Source organism: Littorina saxatilis, linkage group LG3 (genome assembly GCF_037325665.1).
Source record: "Littorina saxatilis isolate snail1 linkage group LG3, US_GU_Lsax_2.0, whole genome shotgun sequence".
NCBI lineage: Eukaryota > Metazoa > Mollusca > Gastropoda > Littorinimorpha > Littorinidae > Littorina > Littorina saxatilis.
In genome coordinates this window covers 63,984,774-64,007,638 of record NC_090247.1, presented here as the reverse complement: position 1 = coordinate 64,007,638, position 22,865 = coordinate 63,984,774, and the positions used below count along the sequence as shown (strand labels likewise).

The following is a 22,865-nucleotide window of genomic DNA, read 5'->3' as shown; positions in this document are numbered from 1 at the left end:
ACACCTTGGGCCTTGGTCCGTTTCAATACATTGTGCTTACTGTTCTACTCACTTTCCACAATACACCTTGGGCCTTGGTCCGTTTCAATACATTGTGCTTACTGTTCTACTCACTTTCCACAATACACCTTGGGCCTTGGTCCGTTTCAATACATTGTGCTTACTGTTCTACTCACTTTCCACAATACACCTTGGGCCTTGGTCCGTTTCAATACATTGTGCTTACTGTTCTACTCACTTTCCACAATACACCTTGGGCCTTGGTCCGTTTCAATACATTGTGCTTACTGTTCTACTCACTTTCCACAATACACCTTGGGCCTTGGTCCGTTTCAATACATTGTGCTTACTGTTCTACTCACTTTCCACAATACACCTTGGGCCTTGGTCCGTTTCAATACATTGTGCTTACTGTTCTACTCACTTTCCACAATACACCTTGGGCCTTGGTCCGTTTCAATACATTGCGATGTTCCAGGTGCACACAGCTGGAACAAACATTTAAGTTTTTTAGAGATACGATGAAATAGTTGTTGTTTTTCATTCCAAAATCTAACATGCTGAGGTACAATTTCTTCAATTGTTGGTACCTTCTTGACACTAGAACTGCGCATATTTTTCCTTGTCACACACACACACACACACACACACACACACACACACACACACACACACACACACACACACACACAAACACACAAACACGCTCATACCCCTATGTCTGTCTGACTGACTGTTTGCCTATCTGGCAGTCAGCTCTCTCTCTCTCTCTCTCTCTCTCTCTTTCTCTCTCTCTCTCTCTCTCTCTCTCTCTCTCTCTCTCTCTCTCTCTCTCTCTCTCTCTCTCTCTCTCTCTCTCTCTTGCTTTTTGACAGAATGCCTATCGCTCTTCGCCCTACCTCCTTCCCTCCATCTTTCTCAGTTCCTACAAGAACCTGAGTAAAACAAATCAAAATATCTGAAACTTACGACATTAGCACAGGTGATAATCTGGGTACAGGTGGTTCCCCCACAGGCAGTCGCGCAGCACTTGTCCGTTGACTTGCAGTCGGCGTCAGTCTTACACGTGAAAGCACAAATCCCAACTTCCTGAGGCCCAGGAACAGGACAAACACCCGGCTTTTTCACTGTGTGGAGAAAGATTTCGTATTTAGAGGAATCTCTCTGGCAGATTGGCAACTGAAAAACGTCTAGTTTTCACGCACTGAACGGCAAGGAAAAACAAGTCGCGTAAGGCGAAATAACAACATTTAGTCAAGCTGTCGAACTCACAGAATGAAACTGAACGCACTGTTTTTTTCACCAAGACCACATACTCGTAGTTTCGTCAGTCCACCGCTCGTGGCAAAGGCAGTGAAATCGACAAGCCATGCAGAATAGTGCGGTAGTGGTCGCGCTGAGCAGGATAACACGCTTTTCTGTATGCCTATTCTTTTTAGCATACTTGGTTTGTTTTTAATCCAAACATATCATATCTATATGTTTTTGGAATCAGGGACCGACAAGGAATAACATGAAATTGTTTTTAAATCGATTTCGGAAAAAATAATTGTAATCATAATTTTCATATTTTTACTTTTCAGAGCTTGTTTGTAATCCAAATATAACATATGTACAGGTTTTTGGAATCATAAAATGACGAAGAATAAGATGGAATTATTTTTGGATCGTTTAATAAAATAATAATTTAAATTACAAGTTTCCGATTTTTAATGACCAAACTCATTCATTAGTTTTTAAGCCACCAAGCTGAAATGCAATACCAAAGTCCGTCCTTTGTCGAAGATTGCTTTGCCAAAATTTCAATCAATTTGATTGAGAAATGAGGGTGTGACAGTGCCGCCTCAACTTTTACAAAAAGCCGGGTATGACGTCATGAAAGGTATTTATCGAAAAAATAAAGTCTGGGGATATCATACCCAGGAACTCTCATGTCAAATTTCATAAAGATCGGTCCAGTAGTTTAGTCTGAATCGCTCTACACACACACACACTCACGCACGCACAGACACACACACACACGCACAGTCGCACACACACACACACACACACACACACACACACACACACACACACACACACACACACACACACACACACACCACGACCACCGTCTCGGTTCCCCTTCTATGTTAAAACATTTAGTCAAAACTTGACTAAATGTAAACAAGTCGCGTAAGGCGAATATACAACATTTAGTCAAGTAGCTGTCGAACTCACAGAATGAAACTGAACGCAACGCAATTTTTCAGCAAGATCGTATCCTCGTAGCATCGTCAGTCCACCGCTCATGGCAAAGGCAGTGAAATTGACAAGAAGAGCGGTTTAGTAGTTGCGCTGAGAAGGATATAGCACGCTTTTCTGTACCTCTCTTCGTTTTAACTTTCTGAGCGTGTTTTTAATGCAAACATATCATATCTATATGTTTTTGGAATCCGGAATCGACAAGGAATAAGATAGAAGTTTTTAAATTGATTTCGACAATTTAATTTTGATAATAATTTTTATATTTTTAATTTTCAGAGCTTGTTTTTAATCCAAACATAACATATTTATATGTTTTTGGAATCAGCAAATGACGGAAAATAAGATAAACGTAAATTTGGATCTTTTTTGTAATTTTTTAATTTTTTTTACAATTTTCAGATTTTTAATGACCAAAGTCATTAATTAATTTTTAAGCCACCAAGCTGAAATGCAATACCGAAGTCCGGGCTTCGTCGAAGATTACTTGACCAAAATTTCAACCAATTTGGTTGAAAAATGAGAGCGTGACAGTGCCGTCTCAACTTTCACGAAAAGCCGGATATGACGTCATCAAAGACATTTATCAAAAAAATGAAAAAAAGTATGGCTATATCATACCCAGGAACTCTCATGTCAAATTTCATAAAGATCGGTCCAGTAGTTTAGTCTGAATCGCTCTACACACACACACAGACACACACACACACACGCGCACATACACCACAACCCTCGTCTCGATTCCCCCCTCTACGTTAATACATTTAGTCAAAACTTGACTAAATGTAACAAGTCGCGTAAGGCGAAAATACAATATTTAGTCAAGTAGCTGTCGAACTCACAGAATGAAACTGAACGCAATGCCATTTGTCAGCAAGACCGTATACTCGTAGCATCGTCAGTCCACCGCTCATGGCAAAGGCAGTGATATTGACAAGAAGAGCGGGGTAGTAGTTGCGCTAAGAAGGATAGCACGCGTTTCTGTACCTCTCTTTGTTTTAACTTTCTGAGCGTGTTTTTAATCCAAACATATCGAATGTATATGTTTTTGGAATCAGGAACCGACAAGGAATAAGATGAAAGTGTTTTTAAATTGATTTCGACAATTTAATTTTGATAATCATTTTTATATATTTAATTTTCAGAGCTTGTTTTTAATCCGAATATAACATATTTATATGTTTTTGGAATCAGCAAATGATGGAGAATAAGATAAACGTAAATTTGGATCGTTGTATAAATTTTTATTTTTCTTTACAATTTTCAGATTTTTAATGACCAAAGTCATTAATTAAGTTTTAAGCCACCAAGCTGAAATGCAATACCGAAGTCCGGGCTTCGTCGAAGATTACTTGACCAAAATTTCAACCAATTTGATTGAAAAATGAGGGCGTGACAGTGCCGCCTCAACTTTCACGAAAAGCCGGATATGACGTCATCAAAGACATTTATCAAAAAAATGAAAAAAAAGTTCGGGGATTTCATACCCAGGAACTCTCATGTCAAATTTCATAAAGATCGGTCCAGTAGTTTAGTCTGTATCGCTCTACACACACACACAGACACACACACACACACACACACACACACACACACACGCACACACACACACGCACACACACACGCACATACACAACGACCCTCGTTTCGATTCCCCCTCGATGTTAAAATATTTAGTCAAAACTTGACTAAATATAAAGAGGGAAAACCCGCGCAAAGCACTATACACATTTCCGAAAAAGACCATTGTCGTTGACAATGTGTAAATGGGTCTTTATCCTTCTCAAACTCATCTAGACAAATATGAACTCGTTCGTTTGGAAAATTAAAGTATGAAATAAAAACAACAAGAAAGGTAGGTTGTTGGAACGTTTGTTATTGACAAAAACAATACATTCACAAATATATCGACCCAACAGACAAACAATAATGATAACTTATCTGGCTAATTTTTCTTCCATTCTACCTTTCTTGTTTTTTGGCTCACGAAGTGTAGCCTATGCGATCGTAACTTTGTCTGTCTCTGCGTTTGTGCGTTTGTGTGTGTGCGTGTGCGTGTGTGTGTGTGTTTGTGCGTGTGTATGTCTGTGGTAGAAACTTTAACATTTCCGAGTCTATGTGTGAGTGGTTATCCAAGACTATGGATAAAGCTCGCATAAGATTACGTCACGGTCAAAAGTGTTTGACGTCAATTAATGCATCATGACGGCATGCCTCCCTGTAGTCTTTCTCTCTCGCGTGGTGTGTGTGGTCTCGGTCATTGTTATTTTGAGCGGGCCGAGACTATTTGACAGTCGTGTCCCTGTAAGTAGGCTACATGCAGACAGACAGATCTAGATCTAGTGTCTCTCTTTCTTGCACAGTGTCACCTAAGCTTACTGTGTGTGTGGGTGTGTATGTGTGACGGAGTGATTGAGTTTGTGTTACTGTTTGTCGATTTCTTACGTGAGCCTTGATGGCTTCGCCTCTTGTTTATTCTGAATTTTGGAACGTTGGCAGTCTCTTTGTTTTTGGATTTAAACATATTTTACATTTGACATATTTTGGACAAAACTAAACCAGCTTAACGTTGCTATGTTAGTTTTTCAAATGTCTTTATATCGATAGTGCGAACTCATCAGAATTAACTCACAGTTGCCATTGTGTATTGCTCGTAATAAGAATGTAGTGTTCTTAACGACTTGTGCGGTACGCCAGCCATTGATTAATGAATACATATGTTCAGCATTTGATTTTGCTTTACAAACTAAAACTGTCTATTTATGTATCATACGTAGTGTTTCATGTCGCTACTGTACTGTACATGCATATCAAATTATTGCTTTTTGGTAGCAATCTTATATTACATACATTTTGCCTGGTCGTACGTTGCTTCGATGAGATATAATTAACTATAACAATAATTCCGGCTCGTAGTCATACGAGACAAACTGATATACTCGGGGTGACCCAGGGCCGGACTACCGGGGGGGTTATGGGGGTTGCGCAACCCCCCCCCCCTAGCCTAAACATGTACCTTACTTATTTAAATTTTTTTTTATTATTGCTTATTTTATGCCGTTTCATGCAAGGAGCGACCATTTTCCTATCTCAGAATATGACCTACCCGTCAGCTTCAGGGGGCTTCGCCCCCTGACCCCCACAACGAGGGGGGGGTGGGTGGGGGGTGGGGGGGTTCTAGGGTTTCCGGACCCCCCCCCCCCCAGCCAAAAAATAAAAATATTGAATGAGGTATGCATTTCTTTATTTTACATTGAGTTTCAATTTTTGGGGTATTAATCAGTGACAAAATCTGCTGCCTAAAACTGGTAATGATCATCCTCAGAATGCACCAGATTGCACCATTTTGCATCCTTTTTTTCAAAATTTTCCGGGGGAGCATGCCCCCGGACCCCCCTAGCAAGCTAGGCGCTTCGCGCCGTCGGCTCGGCGCTTCGCGCCTTCACACCCATATCTTCACAATATACTTTTGAAAAAAACCAGTCATAAAATGAACTGATCCGCCCCTGCCGCCAGGGGGGACATCCCCCTGGGCCACCACTGGCAACCCCCCCCCTCCTCTTCGCCTAGTCCGGCCCTGTGACCAATTCATGTTATGACAAATCGTATGCTGCTTCTTGGTTTGGTCTTGTGAACAAGTAGTAAACAAACACTTGACCAACAAAGAATAACGTACCTGGCCGACACTCCGCACCGTTAGGGGTGTCAACACAAACCGTTGGCAACAGGCATGTCTGAAAAACGTAAATAGATAGATACATTAAATTAACAATAAAAAAGGGTAATTTTTATACTGTATTTTCAGTAAACGTTTGTTCTGTAGTTAGCTTTTAATCAGAAAATAATCTGTGCATGTTGGTAACTGTGACATTATATGTGGAATCGTGTTTGCCTGACAAGAAAATGATACTCAGAATGGATTTCACGTTTTCGTTCGCACATAGTCAACAAATATAATCTTTGCTGGCAAACACACCATTGCTAGTATAGTAGTAAACACCTTTGGCTACCGGAAGAAGTAAGTTTAAAAATCAATGAAAAAAACCCATAAAACATAAGGTTTTACCAGAGACGAAGGCCCCAAAGGGGGGGGGGGGTATCATCACGATCACGGGAAGGGACATTTTAGCTTTTACGATCACAGTTACCTTGATTTTTGTTTTCACGATCACAAACACCTTGACGAATAGAGGATCATAGAGTGATACAGCTGTGAAAAATGTAAGTTGAAAATAAAATGCTTTGCAATAATGCCCATCACGATCACGAACACAAATGACGATCACGATCACGAGACTTGATTTTTTTGTCATCACGGATCACGGGCAAAGTCCCATCACGATCACAGAAATGGAAATTTCGGCAATCACGGTCACAGAAAGGTCACAAAACGCCAATCACGATCACGATTTTAAACCCTTTGGGGCCGTCAGAGACTGTAGATTACTCTATAGTCTCTGGTATTACATCATACCAATTACACGATTTTCGGAAATACTCATCCGGGTTTGCTTAGGTTATGAAAAAGAGTGAATGGCTTGCTTTTCCTCTGACAAAAAATAACTTCACACGTGCTCCTATCCACGTGTTTCCGACACACACCTCGCTTGTAGTTGGCCCCTCTGTATGCAAGGGAACTCACTCTTTCACAACCCATACAAACCCGACGGAGTTATTTTCGGAATTCGTCTCTTAGGCGCAAACTGAGAACATGGCATGCAGGGGAGGCAATCATCTTGCTGTGCAAAGGGCGCGATACAGTGGCTGTTTCCCAGGTCAGAGTTGTTGTTTTTTGGATAATAGTATGTACCTAACAACAACACCAATCTAACAGCAACAACACCACTAACACCAACAGCCAAAATGTGACCCTCCACCACGGAATGAGTCGCATGTCACCTTAGCATGATTTTTACATGTTTACATTTTCTTAACGAGATTTTAAAGCTCTATCCAGTGGTGAAAACCGTTTTAGACAAGAGCAAAAACTGGTTGAGTTATAAGCCTGTGACTAAGGTGACCCTCACACTGTTACCAAACACTCCCCGGACTTATATTAAGCCTGGCGCAGAACAGCGCGAGGTGACATGCGACTCATTTCGTGGTGGAGGGTCACAAATAACAACACCAACATCACAACCAAAACCATTACAAACACGAATGCCAACATGAACAGCACTATGTCAACGACACCACTACCAACAGCAACTGCACCACAAACAAAAACAGAAACACCAATCACCCTCACCAACCCAACAGCAGCAACAGCACCATCAACAACCCTAACAACAACATCACTATCTGCCCTACCACTACAAACAGCACTATCACCACACCACCTACTCGGTCCGTCCATCATCATCCATCATCGTTCATCATCATACATCATCGTAATTGTCATCGGCATCAATAATTGTGATCATCGCCATCGCCATCATCATCATCATCATCATCATCATCATCATCATCATCATCACCACCACCACCACCACCACTACCACAATGAACATGAACAAGAACATCACTAACCGTGCTAGCACAGGTGGCAATAGGCACAGCGTCAGTGCACTCGAGGCCGCCACAACCTGTGGAACAACACTTCTGTGACCCCTCACAGCTATTGTCGTTCAGACACAGCTCGGTGCACACGACCTCCTCCCCTGTGAACAGCGGCGGGGGGCACTGGCCTGGCTTGGTCGCTGCACATGTGACAATTAACTGAGTGAGTGTATGGTAGTTACTAATGCAGTGGGGGAGCGGTCGGGGTAAAGGCATAATTTGCTGCTTACCTTGACTTCGACAATACGTATGAGGTACGTGTTTTTGCAAATACGAAAAAATCCACTCTTACAAGGGAAACAACCGCTGTATTATAGTTATTTGAAGTGCAGTAAGCTGATTACTTTCCCTGGACACCATTCTCTGTGGGTTGAGTGTTATACCTTGTATGTTATGATTTAGAAAAAGTATTTAACACAATTCTTCCGGCAGTTAGGGTATATTTGTTACGTCCATTTAACCAATATGTCTATGCGGGACGCATTCATTGGTACGTAAACATGCAAGTAAATAGGGGTAAAGGTAGAGGTAGTTAGTTAGGTGCATAATAGGACAGTTAGCAGCTGGATATTGAAGCTTTACCTTTATGAACCACTGTACATAAAGTGAAAGTTTGTGTGCGCGCCTGTGTGTGTTTTTAATCTAAGACAAATGTTGCCAATGTTTTTACAGAGTGACGTTAAATAAACGATTTTATCATCAGCTGACAGGCAGACTCGCAGGTGTAGCATGGCTTCGTAGACAATTACCCAAGAAAAGTCATGTGACCTTTACCGGAATGCTTTAAATATGTTTGCTGGAGGTGTATGTTTCTTTTAAGTGTATCAATAATTATATGTACAAAAATGTCCAATTCAAATAATTAGTTCACAAGTTATTTAGATGGGCAATGATGGTGTCGGTGGACCAACGGGCGGACCAACGGACAGACGGACGGAGAGACAAAGAGCCGTATAGTAGTTTAACAATGAGTTAAAAATCGTCCGTGTGAAACTACCTATATTTTAACACCAAAAAAGTATTACTATAGCATATTGAATGCACACGTGCCACGTCGGTGACGCTCAAATGCCACGTCAGTAACGCTACATAAACTCAGAGGCAAAAGAAACGCAAATGCTGCAGTGAAGATGGGTTACCCATGAATTTTAATGTCGAATTAATTATTTCGGGTTAACTTCTTCTTCTTCTTCTGCGTTCGAATTTCGGGTTAACAATAACAAGGAAACGAATTGACCGATACAAAAACCATACGGAAAAGTGTATTGGGATGAGAGCATGACGTGCCATGTTCCACTGAACACTGTTTGAAGACTGTTGAAAGTCAATAGCGTGTTGCTCCTCCCTGGGCGTTGATGACTGTGGCGCACCTCCGGTACATGGAGAGGACGAGGTGATTAATTTGCTGCTAAGGGACCTGAGCCCACACCTGGGTCACGGCAGCACGCAGTTCTGCTGCTGTGCGGGGTCTCCGGGCAAGGGCATTAATCCTTCTTTGCATGATGTCCCAAAAGTGTTCGATTGGGTTGAGATCCGGAGATCGAGCAGGATGAGGCAGAATGTTCACGCTGTTGTGACGCAGGAAGTTCTGGGTAGCACGTGCAGTATGGGGACGGGCATTGTCTTGCTGGAACAGGCAGTTCCGGTACCTCTGGACAAATGGAACCACATAGGGACGCAGGACTTGATTGATGTAGCGGTCTGCATTGACACCATTCTCACGACCTTGGCCGACGTTCTGAAAGACGACAGGTCCCACTCGCTAATTGACACCAATGCCGCCCCATATCATGACGCTGGCACCTCCCCATCGATCATGCTGCAGGATGTTATTGTTAGCAAACCGCTGTCCAGGTCTTCGCCAGATCCGGACACGCCCATCGCCAGGTTCCAGGCAAAAGCGCTTCTCGTCCGAAAAAAAGAACCCTCCGCCAGTCCCGATGGCGCCAGTGGGCATGCTGCTGGGCCCAGGCTAGACGACCCAGGCGATGCTGAGCTGTCAAGACAGGACGTCGAGCAGGACGCCGATTTACCAGGTTCTACCCACCAAGGCGTCGGCGTAGAGTTCTGGCACTGACGGGTTGTCCATGCACCCCAAATGTGTTACGGGCTGTGTTGGCGGCAGTTTCGAATGCATCTCGCTTGTGTTGATGGACAAGATGGCGATCTTGTCGGGCTGTTGTTACCCGGGGTCTGCCACGTCCTGGTAAGTCGCGGGTACTGTTAGTGGCATGAAAACGTTGCTGCAGGCGATAAACCGTGGTGACATTTACTCCAAAAGCCCTAGCAACTTGCTGAACTGATTGTCTGGCATCAAGTCTCCCGATCGCCTGTTGGCGCTGATCTGGTGATAGTCTCGGCATCGCGCCTGTGTCCCAGAAATGAATGTTGTAACAGTTTTGTGAGTACGGTACAGCTTGCCTGAACACTCTGAACACGAAAAGCTGCTTTTCCACATTGTGCATGTGCTGAAAGTGGTCCCCATGACGGTTTGGGATCCCCGTCAACAAGACCTCACGTGTGACCCAGATAACGGCAAACACGGTTCTGACAAGATAAGACCGCTAAAACAACACGTGCAGAACATGCTAGTATCATTATTTTCTTTTTATTTCAAGTCCATAAAGGTTTAATTAACGCATCCTTTATTTGCGTTTCTTTTGCCTCCGAGTTTATTAACCGCTTGTCGGAAGGATACATTTGATATTTGCGATTTCTGTCATATTTCTGTAGGTATGATATGTCTTGACTATGATCTAACAAAATCACATGATTTAGTTGACTAAACTCATAGCATTTTTTAATTTCGCTTAGTGAGTGAAATGCAGGTGAGCATTTTTGCCACGTCAGTGACGTTTTTTCAAACTCAAGTTAAGTACCCTTAGCTATTTTTACCTTAACATTTTTCACCTTGGGTAGGAAGGTTGTCATGTTTGGGGAAATCTATGCACAAATTTGAGTTAATAAAAGCATCATGAATATTGCTTTTATGGCAAATAATGTCTGATTTGTTGTGCGAATGCCACGTCAGTGACGCTGGAATTGCCCTATAGGGTTCGCGGGATACCTCCAGCTTCGCTGGGATAAATAGAATGTAAAAGAACATGAACGTTTCTCTTACCTGGTGTCATGGTGGATTCACAGGCGATCAGTGTGCAAACAGGGAACCCGGACGGGCGGCAGGAGCAAGTGTTGCAGTCGATCTTAAAGCTTTCCCCGACCTGATACGTCTTCCCTTCAACTTCACAGACCTTTACTGGCGACACTATAGGTGGCACGGGGAAATACACACACAAACCAACACTTCAAAAGGGCGTGTGCAACGTTTGCATGGACAGTTTTTGCGTGAGTGCGTGTGTGTTTCTGTGCGTGAGTTTGTATAATAATAATTAAGTAGACGTGCAATGCCAAAGGAATGCATACCCTTTGACAGTCGAGGCAGCTAAATTGAAGACGCTTGTTTTGGAACCTCGATCTCTTCTAAAACCTCGTGCAATCGATTACGTCAAAGTAAAGAAACGTCACTCTGAAAGTCTGGCGTGACGTGTTAGTTCTAAAAATTCATCGAGGGTAATTAGCGAGCGCAATTTTTTCTTCTATAATGACGTTTGTCTCGGTGACTTTGGCATCATAAGCAGTGGAAAAACAGGTCCCTGCCAGACTTGCTTGACATGACCTCATTTACATGATATACACACGTGTGATTTGAACGATTATTATCTCACGGGTGTCTCTCTCACGTATGTAGGATACAACTCAATATTGCAGACTAAATTTATAAGGGAAGTAACTCCTCTCCGACATTTGAAAACGCTATGTGCGCCTGTGGAATTAAAACAAAATAAAACAAACTACCCACCAACCATCCAACCACCCCCCCCATCCCCCCAACCACCCACCCACCCCCACATCCCACCCCCCTTTTAAACTAGTTGGATTTTTTTTAATGAGCTTTAAACAATGCCCCACGCACCTAAAAAGCTGTCCTAAAAGATCATTACATTTCAGCAAGAGGTAATTGAAAAAACAAAGGTCAAATTTAGACTACGAACGAAAGACATCGTGGGGCCGTGCCGACCCATGTTTCTCAAGAAAGGATCCATACAATAACAATGTGGGTCCACACGGCCCCACGACGTCTACAGAAGGGTATGCACGTTTTTCCTTCTTTGAGAAGCATTAGTCCGCACGGTAATAACTAAATTAATAATTTAATTTAATTACTTTTCGCGGAAATGTAACCACGGCGTCTACGGAAGCAGATGAACGTTTTTGCTTCTTTGGAAAGCATGGGTCTACGGAAGGGTATGCATATGTTTCCTTCTCTGAGAAGCATGGGTTCGCACGGCCCCACGTTGTCTTCGGCGTATAGTCGATAACCCTGTCGGGCGAAGGTTAAACAAATAATAAGTTAATTAACCGACCTACCGACCGAAAGAAGTCATTTTGTTTTGTTTCAGTACATCTATAGAGAAAGAAGTCATTTTGTTTTGTTTCAGTACAACTACAGAGAAAGAAGTCATTTTGTTTTGTTTCAGTACAACTACAGAGAAAGAAGTCATTTTGTTTTGTTTCAATACAACTATAGAGAAATAAGTCATTTTGTTTTGTTTCAGTACAACTACAGAGAAATAAGTCATTTTGTTTTGTTTCAGTACAACTACAGAGAAAGAAGTCATTTTGTTTTGTTTCAGTACAACTACAGAGAAAGAAGTCATTTTGTTTTGTTTCAATACAACTACAGAGAAAGAAGTCATTTTGTTTTGTTTCAATACAACTACAGAGAAAGAAGTCATTTTGTTTTGTTTCAATACAACTACAGAGAAAGAAGTCATTTTGTTTTGTTTCAATACAACTATAGAGAAATAAGTCATTTTGTTTTGTTTCAGTACAACTACAGAGAAAGAAGTCATTTTGTTTTGATTCACTACAACTATAGAGAAAGAAGTCATTTTGTTTTGTTTCAGTACAACTATAAAGAAAGAAGTCATTTTGTTTTGTTTCAGTACAACTATAAAGAAAGAAGTCATTTTGTTTTGTTTCAGTACAACTATAAAGAAAGAAGTCATTTTGTTTTGTTTCCGTACATCTATTGAGAAAGAAGTCATTTTGACTGCACAACGTACCTGGCCGACACTCCGCACCATTCGGGGTTTCAACGCAGATAGTTCCCACCTGGCATAACTGGAGACAGAGAAAACACATTTTGTAACAGAAGGTACACATCTTGTACTTGTAATTCTAGCTAAAAAGACTGTGTTTTATATTCAACCTCTGAAAATCATTCGTTTTGCTGGTTAGTTATTGTGTAATAATATGTTGGGGTTGTTTATTTGACATGCTGGAGATACTGATATCACCATCATCCGTGTCCCATTATAGCTGCTATCATCATCATCATCATCATCATCATCATCATCATCATCATCATCATCATCATCATCATCATCATCATCATCATCATCATCATCATGATCATCATCATCATCATCATCAGCAGCAGCAGCAGCAGCAACAGCAGTAGCAGCAGCAGCAGCAGCAATAACACCATCAAAACTACCACATTGTTATTTATTTGATTTGATTTGATTTGATTGAACTACACCACCACCACAAGCACCACCACTAGAAACAGTCCACTGACCGTGCTAGCACAGGTGGACACAGGCAGTGGGTCAGTACACACGAGACCGCAAGCACCCGCAGTACAACACTTCTGTGTCCCCTCACAGCTACTGTCGTCCACACACGGCCGGGCACAGCGGCCTGCATTCTCTCCTTCGATGAGGAAAGGGGCTGGACACCTTCCTGGCTTGTTTACTGCAACGGTGAGTATAGAGAAACTTGTAACTAATATTTGAAGTCCTGTCAGATGGTTACTTCTATCCTTAGCGGATTATGACTTTATTCAGTCATTCTGCAGAAAAAACAGAAATTGCTGCAGAAAAAAACGTGTTGTTTTTTTGCAGCATTTCTGAATAGTGTCATCATCCGCCGGAGCATCGTTTTGTTCTGCAGCAAAATGTTTAAATGTTTTTCTGCGACATTATTGCGATTAACTTTTTCTTCGCAATAATCTGTGAAAGTTTTTCTGCAGAAAAATAAAGGTTCCTGTAAAGTAGCGTTTGTATTAGTAGTTCCTGCTTATATGCGGCAACGAAGTCATCCGGCGCTCAGTGTTTTCAGGGTAATTTTGGACGAGTCCATCTCTCAACAGAGGGGGATCTCACGTGGTCCAATATTATAATGAGCAAGTACAAAATGATGCGACTCAAATGTAAGAAGTTTTTTTTTGCAGTAAAACAACAGCACCGTTTTACTGCAGCATTCTGTATTTCAATTTTACTCCAGTAAAATGTTTTGCTGCGGAAAAAAACGATGCTTCGGCGGATGATGACATTACTTCAGAAATGCTACAGAAGACCCGTTTTTTCTGCAGCATTACTGTTTTTCTACAGAATAACACAATAAAGTCATAATCCACTCAGGATATATACTTCCCCTGGACACCATTCTCTTAGATTTGGTCTAATTGTATTACCAGTAGAAGCATGCTTTGTTGGATCTCTGATGATTCACACAAACGTTAGCAAGGTATCTGGAACATCGTTGATGGCTGTAATGTGAGTTTCAAAGCACCACGTACCTGGCCGACACTCCGCACCGTTGGGGGTTTCAACGCAAGTCGTTCCCGGTCCGCAAAACTGAAACAAAAGTTGCGAAACAACGACATCATTTTGTTCTTAAAGTCCTTCCGGTGTCACGAACTGAAAACTCTGCCTGAACAATCCTTCTCAATGCGCATGCGCTAACATGGGGAGATTAATCAGGTCGTGTGAACAACCTCACCCTAACCCTAACCCTTACCCTGACCCTAACCCATGGTTCGTTCGGTCAAAGGATCGCATTTTTTAAGTCCAAGATTGGCGCATGCGCATTGACCGCATTGAGAGGGATTGTCCAGCAGAGTTGTCAGTTCGTGACACCGGTCCACCCTGTGAAAAGTGTTCATATCTGACCAGGCTTTATCATGGGATACAGCAATCAATCCATGTTGACACGTGACAAACATCACCAACCTGACTTCTTCCTGGGAAGAGTTTCATTTATTCACATTGTTGGTACATCGATTTTTAGGAGAATATTTCATAACAAGAATTCATTCCCACTCTGTGTAGAAAACAGCCAGTCTGGTGTTGTTTTGTAATTCGTCACTGTAAAGTCATGGTCTTCTACCATGTACGTGCAAACCTGGGCAGAACCGATATGGTAGGGCCTAAAAAAAAAATAGGTGCGGTTACGGTAACCCGACCTACCCTATTTTTAGGGGCCGACCCTATAACTTTTTTTTACATTTGTCAAAAAAAAAAAAAAAAAAAAACGAGTGCAGAAAACGCAATGAAAACGAAAGCGCTCGGATCGCACACTTATTTCCCTGTCAAATAGGTTTAATTTGTACACATTGGAAAAAAAAAAGTTAAAAAAAAAAGTGATTGCCTACCTTCCTACCCTATTTTTTTTTGGCTATGTTACCTTAACCACACCTATTTTTGTTTTGGCCTACAGGGGCAGGGAGCAAATGCATAGCCAGCACATACTGTATGAATTTCATAGCGCTATGGTGCACATAGCTATGAAACCCACTATTGAACGTAGCGGTCCGCATGCATGAGCCCAAATAGCGCCTGCAATAGCTATGAGCGACTCTATTTTTAACACGTACATAGTGGAAGGGATTCTCCGTCATTCTGTGTATCTGCGCATGCGTCAAGCTTTGGTTTGCTTTTGCTGTGATGCTTCGCCGGTCAGTTTTACACCATTTGCTGCAGACAGTTTGGAAAGCCCGTCTCCTGATAAAACTTCGTCTGCTGTCGGCTTCCTCTTGGTTTGGAAACTGTATTCATTCCGGTACCCTCGCCATAATATAGGCATCGGTCATTCTCTTGCTGGTTCTGCATGCTGTGCTTTGATGTACCGCAATCAGTTCGCCACACACATCTTGAAAATATCCACACGCGTAAAAACCCAAAGTCAAGATAACCTGCAGAACCGGCGGCAACGCACCCTTTCGATTCGGCAGTTTGAGTTGCTCTTGCAAATTATCCGTGATTGCAAAAATGCCCTTCCCACGATAGCAGAATTTTCTGCACAGTTCCACGTCGTCGTAACGATCCAGTGGATGTAGGCGGTCAAAACAAATCCGGTTGCTTCTCAAATGTCTTCTCACCCTGTAATCATCATCATCATCATCATCATCATCATCATCATCATCATCATCATCATCATCATCATCATCATCATCATCATCATCGTCAAAACCACCACAAACATCACAATCGCCAACACTAACAACAGCACCACCACGAGTTAGAGACCACTGACCGTGCTAGCACAGGTGGACACAGGGAGTGGGTCAGTGCACGTGGGAGTTCCGCAGATGCCGCTATCAGAACAACACTTCTGTGCCCCTTCACAGCTACTGTCGTTCAGACACAACGGGCCACAGGAGCGAAATGGCGGGCACTGTCCTGGCTTGTTCACTGAAATGTTGAGTCGTAGGAATTGTTTACAATACAAATCAGTAAGTGATCAGTTACGTAGGTGGGTTGGATAGTAGGATAGTTACTCTTTAAACAATTTTTGGTTTATTTTTGGATTCTTCGACATCAGTTACCAGAGATTCATTGCATTTTCTGGTTCATTTATCTTGATGTGGTTCAGAACAACGGTTGAGAAAAATGTAATGATAGCAAAACGTACCTGGCCGACACTCCGCGCCATTCGGGGTTTCAACGCAGATAGTTCCAATAAAGCATAACTGAAGAGAGAAAAAAACAGTTGTGAGAGATTGTGCACCTGTTCTTATAATTCTATGTAAAAGACATGGGTTTTGCATTCAACCTCAAAATCATTCATTTTATCTGTACGTTACTGTGCCATTATATATCGGGGTTTGTTGATTTGAAATGCTGGGGATACTGATATCATCATCAACCGTGTCCCTTTAAGCTAACATCATAATCATTATCATCAACATTATCATCAGTATTATCATCCGTGTCCCCTTTTATTTAACATCAACAGTTTCGTCGCAATCATCATCATTATCATCATCATCATCATCATCATCATCATCATCATCATCATCATCGTCGTCGTCGTCCTCAACATCGCCTCATCATCATCATCATCATCATCATCATCATCATCATCATCATCATCATCATCATCACCATCGTCGTACTCAACATCGCCATCATCAAAAAAATGAAAAGATTTTATCTGGGGATATCATACCCAGGAACTCTCATGTAAAATTTCATAAAGATCGGTCTAGTAGTTTACTCTGAATCGCTCTACACACACACACACACACACACACACACACACACACACACACACACACACACACACACACACACACACCCACATACACCACCACGACCCTCGTCTCGATTCCCCACTCTACGTTAAAACATTTAGTCAAAACTTGACTAAATGTAAAAACAAGAAAGGTAATTTACGTAACTTAAATTTTACCTTTCTTGTTTTTGTATTCTGAATTTTGGAACGTTGGCAGTCTCTTTGTTTTTACATTTAGTCAAGTTTTGACTAAATATTTTAACATGGAGGGGGGAATCGAGACGAGGGTCGTAGTGTGTGTGTGTGTGTGTGTGTGTGTGTCTGTGTGTGTGTCTGTGTGTGTCTGTGTGTGTCTGTGTGTGTGTGTGTGTGTGTCTTTGATGACATCATATCCGGCTTTTTGTAAAAGTTGAGGCGGCACTGTCACGCCCTCTTTTTCAATAAAATTTATAAAAACAATTTTTTTTTTACAATTTTCAGATTTTTAATGACCAAAGTCATTAATTAATTTTTAAGCCACCAAGCTGAAATGCAATACCGAAGTCCGGCCTTCGTCGAAGATTGCTTGGCCGAAATTTCAATCAATTTGATTGAAAAATGAGGGTGTGACAGTGCCGCCTCAACTTTTACAAAAAGCCGGATATGACGTCATCAAAGGCATTTATCAAAAAAATGAAAACAACTTCCGGGGATATCATTCCCAGGAACTCTCATGTAAAATGTTATAAAGATCGGTCCAGTAGTTTGGTCTGAATCGCTCTACACACACACGCGCACAGACACACACACACACACACACACACACACACACACACACACACACACACACACACACATACACACACACACACATACACCACGACCCTCGTCTCGATTCCCCCTCTATGTTAAAACATTTAGTCAAAACTTGACTAAATGTAACAACTACAAAGACAACTACAACAAAAACAACAGCAAAAACAACAACAACAAAAACAACATCAACACTTCAGTGTTCCCGTATCATTATTATCGCCGTCATTATCAACAACACCTTAACAACAACCACAAACATCAACATCACCACCATCAACAGCAACACCAGCACCACTGACCGTGCTTGTACAGGTGAACACAGGGAGGGGGTCAGTGCACGTGACACTGCTGCAGACAAAAACAACAACAACAACAACAACAACAACACGAGTTAGAGACCACTCATGGGCAGAATATAACTGCGCAGTTTCAGCGGCACAGACGACGCACTGCCTATTATTTATGCCGCGATAGGGATTATGACGAGTACTTGGCCTGTTTTCCTTTCATGCAACTTGTAGCGGGCTGGGATAAGCTGCAGTGCGTCGTCGGTCCTGCTGAAGTTACATATGTGAGCGGAGCCCCTTACCGTGCTAGCACAGGTGGACGCACTGTCTGGGAAAGTGCAGACGAGACCGCAAGCGCCCGCACTGCAACACTTCTGGTCCCCCGTACACACACTGTCGTCCTGACACGATCGGCCACACTGGCCCGAACTTACTCCTGGGATGGTGAAAGGTGGGGGGCACTGGCCCGGCTTGTTCACTGCAATGGACAGTAGTGAGAGTTGGTTACACATGAGTGAGTGTGTTGGGTAGGTGTATCTCTGATAACTGGATTCCAGAAATTCAAAAACAATAACAAGTTATAAAAAATCTACAACGCTACTAGACGAATTTCGGAAATAACTCTGTCAAGGTTTTATGGGCAGCGAAGGGTTGCCTTTCCTTGGAAAACAAGAGGGTAAACAAAACCACGTGCCAAAATAGGCCAACCACTATTGAGTTGCGTGTCTAACACGTGCTCGCTGACTACGTGTAGGAACACGCCGCTCGCTAGTGATTGGTGTACAATGTCACGCGGGTTTCTTTGCCCTCTTTTTCCCTTTTATTTCCGAACATCGTCTATTGTCTCGCATCAAGGTCGGTTACTTGGATTCATTCATTGGAGGACGGGCGCAGTGGCGTGGTGGTAAGACGTCGGCCTCCTAATCGGGAGGTCGTGAGTTCGAATCCCAGTCGCTGCCGCATGGTGGACCAAGAGTGGAGATTTTTCCGATCTCCCAGGTCAACTTATGTGCAGACCTGCTATAGTGACTTAACCCCCTTCGTGTGTACACACAAGCACAAGACCAAGTGCGCAAGGAAAAGATCCTGTAATCCATGTCAGATTTCGGTGGGTTATAAAAACACGAACATACCCAGCATGCCTCCCCCGAAATCGGCGTATGCTGCCTGAATGGCGGGGTAAAAACGATCATTCACGTAAAAATCCACTCGTGCTAAACACATGAGTGAACGTGGGAGTCTAAGCCCATGAACGAAGAAGAAGAAGAAGATTCATTGGAGATATCTTTCAAAAACACTATCTGTTTGGTTTTCATTTCATTTCTTTGCAATACGTTCATGCTTTTACCTTCATTATCCATTTTTATGTAAACACCTTTCAGAATGCTAGTTCCGAGATCTATAGCCTACATGGCATATTCTGGTTCAATTATCTTGATTTGGTTCGGTAAAACTATAGAGATAGAAGTGATTTTCAAAGAACAACGTTCCGATATACCCCGAGCCCCCAAACCTTTTTTTGTATCTTGCTTTTATGTTTGCATTCATAAAAATTCTCAAATTAGTTTTTTGATTTTGTCCGCCATCGTCTTTACTTCTCGTATGTGTCAACTTGGATTCGTTAATAATATAAGCTTTATGCTCGGATCCCCTATGTCATATATTGAATGTCACAATAATAAAACTGAATAAAGTTTAAACCAAAGCACATCTATAGAGAACACAGTAATGTTCAAATCACAACGTACCTGGCCGACATTCCGGACCGGGTGGAAGTTCAACGCACACAAATCCCTCCGCGCATAACTGGAGATAGAAAAACATTGTGAATGAACGTGCCCATTTTGTACATATGTATTCCAGGTCAAATCAAATCTGTATTACATTCAACCCCTTCTGAGTATCATTCGTTTTCCTTGTTAATTACTGTGTCATCATTTGTGGGGGGTGTTTATTTGACACGCTGGAGATGCTAAAAACAACAACAACATTTTGAATTTGAATGTGTCATTGTATGTGCAATGGGTTTGCTTTGCAGGTGATAGCATAGTTTAATTAAACATTCTACGAAAAGAGTCAACGAATAGCAGTATTTGCTGACATACAAACAGCGAAAAATAAATCACATTCAGGAACAAAAATGTTTACATTATAATCATCATAATCATCCCTACCACCACCACCCCCCACCACCACCACCAACAACAACATTAACAACAAGAACATCCTCAACAACAACACAAACATCATCACCCAAAAAGCAACAACAACAACATCATCATCATCATCAACAACAAAACAGTAACAACAAAATCAAAAACAACAATTACAACAACAACAACAACAACAACAACAGTGACACAAAAACTGACCGTGCTAGCACAGGTGGCTGCAGGAAGCGGGTCGGTGCAGGCGTTAGAACAGGGACCAGAAGGACAACACTTCTGTGCGCCCTGACAGCTGCTGTCTCCCGAACACCTCGCCAGACAGATACCCACATCTATTCCTGGGATTGGCAAATTCGGGGGGCACCGGCCTGGCTTCGCAACTGAAAGAGGTAACAACCTATTAGTAAAAATTTTTAAAAAAATTTAAAATTAAAAACACGCACGTACACATCGCACGTACACACACACACACACACACACACACACACACACACACACACACACACACGCACACACACACACACACACACGCACACACACACATAATATATCTTAATATATATAATTATACGACTTGTGTCTGTGTGTCTGTGTGTGTGTCTGTGTGTGAGTTCGCGATGCACGGCCAAAGTTCTCGATGGATCTGCTTCAAATTTGGTGGGCTTATTCAGAGAGACCCCGGACACAACCTCATCGATGAGATATTTCAACACGTGCTCTCAGCGCGCAGCGCTGAACCGATTTTGGTTCCACCTCAGCTATTTTGGTTCCACCTCAGCTACCCGGGCCCCCATACCGACACACCAAAGCCAAAATTCTCGGTGGATATTTTTCAAATTTGGACACCGTATTCAGCTACACCCCGGACACAATATCATCGATGAGATATTTCAACACGTGCTCTCAGCGCGCAGCGCTGAACCGATTTTGGTTTTTGTGTTCATTTCACCATTCCCAGTAACTCTTCCTTATCTTCTCATCTTCTCCATGTTTTCAGCGTTTACCTCCCTTCCTTCGTATGGTGCACTATAGTATGAGGGGGGCATCTTCGGATATTCCCGGCGTTCTGTTACTATTTTTAGAAGGTCACCGCAGTGTCCAGAACGTAAATTGGACCCGTAAATTATCCTCACTGTAAAAGTGCAAAGGTCGAATCAATTTATAGCCACGCGAAAAATACACTGTCATCTATCTCTCTATAGATACGGCTTCTCTGTGTTTGTGTGTGTGTGTGTGTGTGTGTCTCTCTATGTGAGCAACACCTGGGGATTGTTCAGTTCTGTTTGTGATGTGGTCTGGCGGCTTTTGTGTATTTGTATGTACTGGCCTTCCTTTGAAAAGCCATAACAGTTCAAAAGGGCTTACAGATAAGCTCTAAATTGCTCAATCCTGTTTGAGTGGAGTTCGCCTCCAAAGGTGATTAACACGGTTACATTCGTCGACAAGGATGGGACTCGATATGGTCAGGAATGGCATTATGGCCACTGAATCATTTTCGTGCTGTTCCCATTCCACGAATCTGGGAGGGACCTAAGCTTGGCGGGTCCATTGTTCGGACCCGGCAAAGCCGGCGTACGGCTCTAAGTATTTCATCCCGGCGAAGCCGGCTACCCGGCGAAGCGGGTATTCCTCTAGTATATATATATATATACACACACACACACACATACATACACACGCACACACGCACGTAGTTACACACACACACACACACACACACACACACACACGCGCGCGCGCGCAGATTTATGCAAACATGCTTTTTTTTCAAAAGAAGGTTAAGTGTGTGTTGGTGGGGGTGAGAGACAGAGACAGAGACAGAGAGAGCATGAGCTGAAGTGAAGAAATAATTCAAGTGGTCAGCAAAGGTCCCGGACCTTGCCAAAAAACGTAACGAAAATGCACATCGCATAGTTGTCAGTAGAGATTCTTTTAAAATAGTTGACGCCTTCGAATTTAAAGTAGGTCAACCAAACTTTCATCTTGCCGGTCATAAAACTTTGCAAGCGTGAAAACTGTGAAGGCATCGATAACTTACTTGGCTGACACTCAGAACCACTTGGTGTATTCACGCAGATTGCTCCTACCTGGCAAAACTTAGGGAAAAAAAGAAACAAAATACAGTTTTAAAGAGCACATCAAGAACAGAACAATAGCAACGACATCAAACACACAAGGAACTTAGTCGATAAATATCGACAGGGGGCGGACAAAATGGTTTACATGTGAAATGTGTGTATATGGGTGTGGTTCTGAAACAAACAAACCATGTGAACCCCCCCATCCCACCGCTCGCGGGATGAACGACTGACGTCTTTTCCAGAAGAACACCGCGTGTACATAATACACAATTCGATCGCGTAGCACTGCCAATGCACATTTTCGCAACGAAAACCGTGTTACTGTTTCTTGTGTGTTAAATCTGAAAGCAATATAAGTGAACGAACAA

The 22,865-nt window shown here is 42.4% G+C and overlaps 1 protein-coding gene across 4 annotated transcripts in view; it reads right to left on the bottom strand.

The window, feature by feature from the left end:
* Positions 1 to 22,865, bottom strand: part of LOC138962926 (papilin-like) — a 92,372-nt gene that overhangs the window by 35,359 nt on the left and 34,148 nt on the right. For 2 of the 4 annotated variants that reach the window (XM_070334885.1, XM_070334883.1), the window contains exons 9-22: positions 22,455 to 22,512; positions 20,621 to 20,796; positions 19,997 to 20,054; positions 18,551 to 18,726; positions 16,564 to 16,621; positions 16,186 to 16,343; positions 14,450 to 14,507; positions 13,448 to 13,623; positions 12,930 to 12,987; positions 10,925 to 11,068; positions 7,774 to 7,943; positions 5,921 to 5,978; positions 970 to 1,127; positions 425 to 488 (exon numbers count right to left, since the gene is read on the bottom strand). In XM_070334885.1, the coding sequence (XP_070190986.1) occupies positions 425 to 488; positions 970 to 1,127; positions 5,921 to 5,978; positions 7,774 to 7,943; positions 10,925 to 11,068; positions 12,930 to 12,987; positions 13,448 to 13,623; positions 14,450 to 14,507; positions 16,186 to 16,343; positions 16,564 to 16,621; positions 18,551 to 18,726; positions 19,997 to 20,054; positions 20,621 to 20,796; positions 22,455 to 22,512 (1,570 nt within the window). The remainder of the gene's footprint in view (positions 1 to 424; positions 489 to 969; positions 1,128 to 5,920; positions 5,979 to 7,773; positions 7,944 to 10,924; positions 11,069 to 12,929; positions 12,988 to 13,447; positions 13,624 to 14,449; positions 14,508 to 16,185; positions 16,344 to 16,563; positions 16,622 to 18,550; positions 18,727 to 19,996; positions 20,055 to 20,620; positions 20,797 to 22,454; positions 22,513 to 22,865) is intronic. The other 2 variants (XM_070334884.1, XM_070334886.1) reach the window with 2 other exon arrangements.